General features: G+C 50.1%; 1 protein-coding gene across 1 annotated transcript in view; it reads right to left on the reverse strand.

Moving 5' to 3' along the window:
* Window positions 1-1,760: 1,760 nt before the first annotated feature.
* Window positions 1,761-1,989, reverse strand: part of LOC104992123 (putative olfactory receptor 10AC1) — a 1,065-nt gene continuing 836 nt past the window's right edge. Inside the window, exon 3 of the mRNA XM_010844873.1 lies at window positions 1,761-1,988. Within this exon, the coding sequence (XP_010843175.1) occupies window positions 1,761-1,988 (228 nt within the window). The remainder of the gene's footprint in view (window position 1,989) is intronic.

Consider the following 1,989-nt stretch of genomic DNA (forward strand, 5'->3'; position numbering starts at 1 on the left):
CAGGTATATAGTGGCATTTTGATCAGAGTTGAATCCTTAACTCTCTAGTTCTTGGCATGGAACCATCATTCAAAAAACATTTATTTGCTGCACATATGGATGGAGGAATAAATTCTTGAGTTTTCCTAATGTAGCCTAAGTTTTGTGCCAATGTGTTCCCTTTACTATACTAGGATATACCGATGTAGTAACATTGTATAGAAATAGTTACCTCAAGGGAATACATTTACTGTAGTCAATGTTACAAGGCAATGTGGATTAGTAATTCTTCCTCTGAACCTCCTCTCACTTTATCTTTGACAGTAATATTTCCACCAAGCTACTGGATGAAACCACCTCCATGCCCTCCTTCTGTGGAACCACATGGGTAGAATTCCCTGCTGCTTTACTCCATACCTTTCAGCAGACAGCTTTCAGGCATTTATCCTAGGGATCGACAGATCAGAGGAGCCCCTCTGATTCACTGAGGGACTCCAATATTATTTGCCCTAAATAATAATTTTTATATGTAAGAATAACACCCACTGAAAATTATTATGAGAGATTTGGAAAATATATAATCAAGAAAATATAAATCACCTATAGTCTCATCACCTAGAGAGCAATGATCACTTCCTGATCTCGGTAGCTCTCTGCAATTTCAAATCCATCCCTCCTCTTGGCTCTCTCCCCTGAACTCTAGATTAGTGCCTTTGCCTCCTTAGTTACTGTCTTCACTGGCTTGTCCTGGCCGCCTTTTGACTCCACATGTTCTAAGTGGAAATCCCCATCATCCCCTACTTCTCCCTTGCACCTGCTCCTGTGTCCTTTTCAGCAAATTGTCCCACCGTCCACCTTGTGACCTAGGTTAGAAACGATGCTTAGCGCCTCTTTCTTCCTCACCCTCACATCTCACCAAGATGCTGTAGTTGTCTCTACTTGCATATCGTTTGGGTCTTTCCTTGTCCTTTAGTCACCAGTGTCACGACTCTGGTCCAGACTCCATCACCTCTCTCCTGGAATATGGTAGCAGCTTCCATGGGTCTCCATGTCTCCAATCCAGTCTCCACGCTGCGGCCAGAGTGACCACACAAGGAGAGGCAAGCTATCACATTTTCTCATGAACTCAAACCCTTCAGTTTTTTGCAAGGTCCTTCCCCCAAATGCCCCTACCCCTGTTTAACCATTTCTATCTGGAGCAGTCTTCACTCTCCTCTTCATCAGGCTGACCTCTTCCCATCATCCAGTTCTCCACTGAGTCATCTTTGTCCCCCAAGAAGCTTCGCCTGACTCCCCTCTCCCCATGAAAGTTCTGACACGAGCCCACTTCATCCATCTCCTGTTTACTCCTCACATCCTCCCCTCTCCCTGTGAGCTCTCTGGGGCATGCGTTATGGCTTCTTTGTCACCCCAAGCCCACGATTTTGCCCCGGCCTGCCATGTGGGAAGAACTACACAGATTCTCCAGGCAAGAATACAGGAGTGGGTTCCCATGCCCTCCTCCAGGGGATCTTCCCAACCCAGGGACTGAACCCAGGTCACCTGTCTAGTTCCTGGAGCTGCTAAGTGTGAGTCTAGGGTTCTCTTCCACATGGGAGGGGAGGAGGATGGAGCCACTGCTGGGAGGGTCTTCTTAGGCGGACACGCTTCCAGATTCTCTCTTCCTGAATCTGGTTCTTGAGTTCCCCGCAGGCACTCCACAATGCAGACACGTGCTGACGGGGGAAACTTGAGCGAGCAGAGCTGCCTACTCTGGCCTGGTCCCTGCCTGCGATCAGGGCTCACACAGACAGACCCTCCTGACCCGACGCCTGGCGGGGTCGCCAGCGCCCCAGCACCTGGCGGATGGCCGCGGCGATTTCGTGGTTGCGCAGGCTGTAGATGAGCGGGTAGAGCAGCGGCGTCACGTGGGTGTAGACCAGCGCCAGCGCGCGGTCCCGGTGCGGGGAGTAGCTGGCCTTGGGCCGCGCGTACATGAAGGTGGCGCAGCCGTAGTGCAGGAAGGTGACG

Source organism: Bison bison, unplaced genomic scaffold (assembly GCF_000754665.1).
Source record: "Bison bison bison isolate TAMUID 2011002044 unplaced genomic scaffold, Bison_UMD1.0 scf7180017864211, whole genome shotgun sequence".
NCBI classification, from domain to species: Eukaryota; Metazoa; Chordata; class Mammalia; order Artiodactyla; family Bovidae; genus Bison; species Bison bison.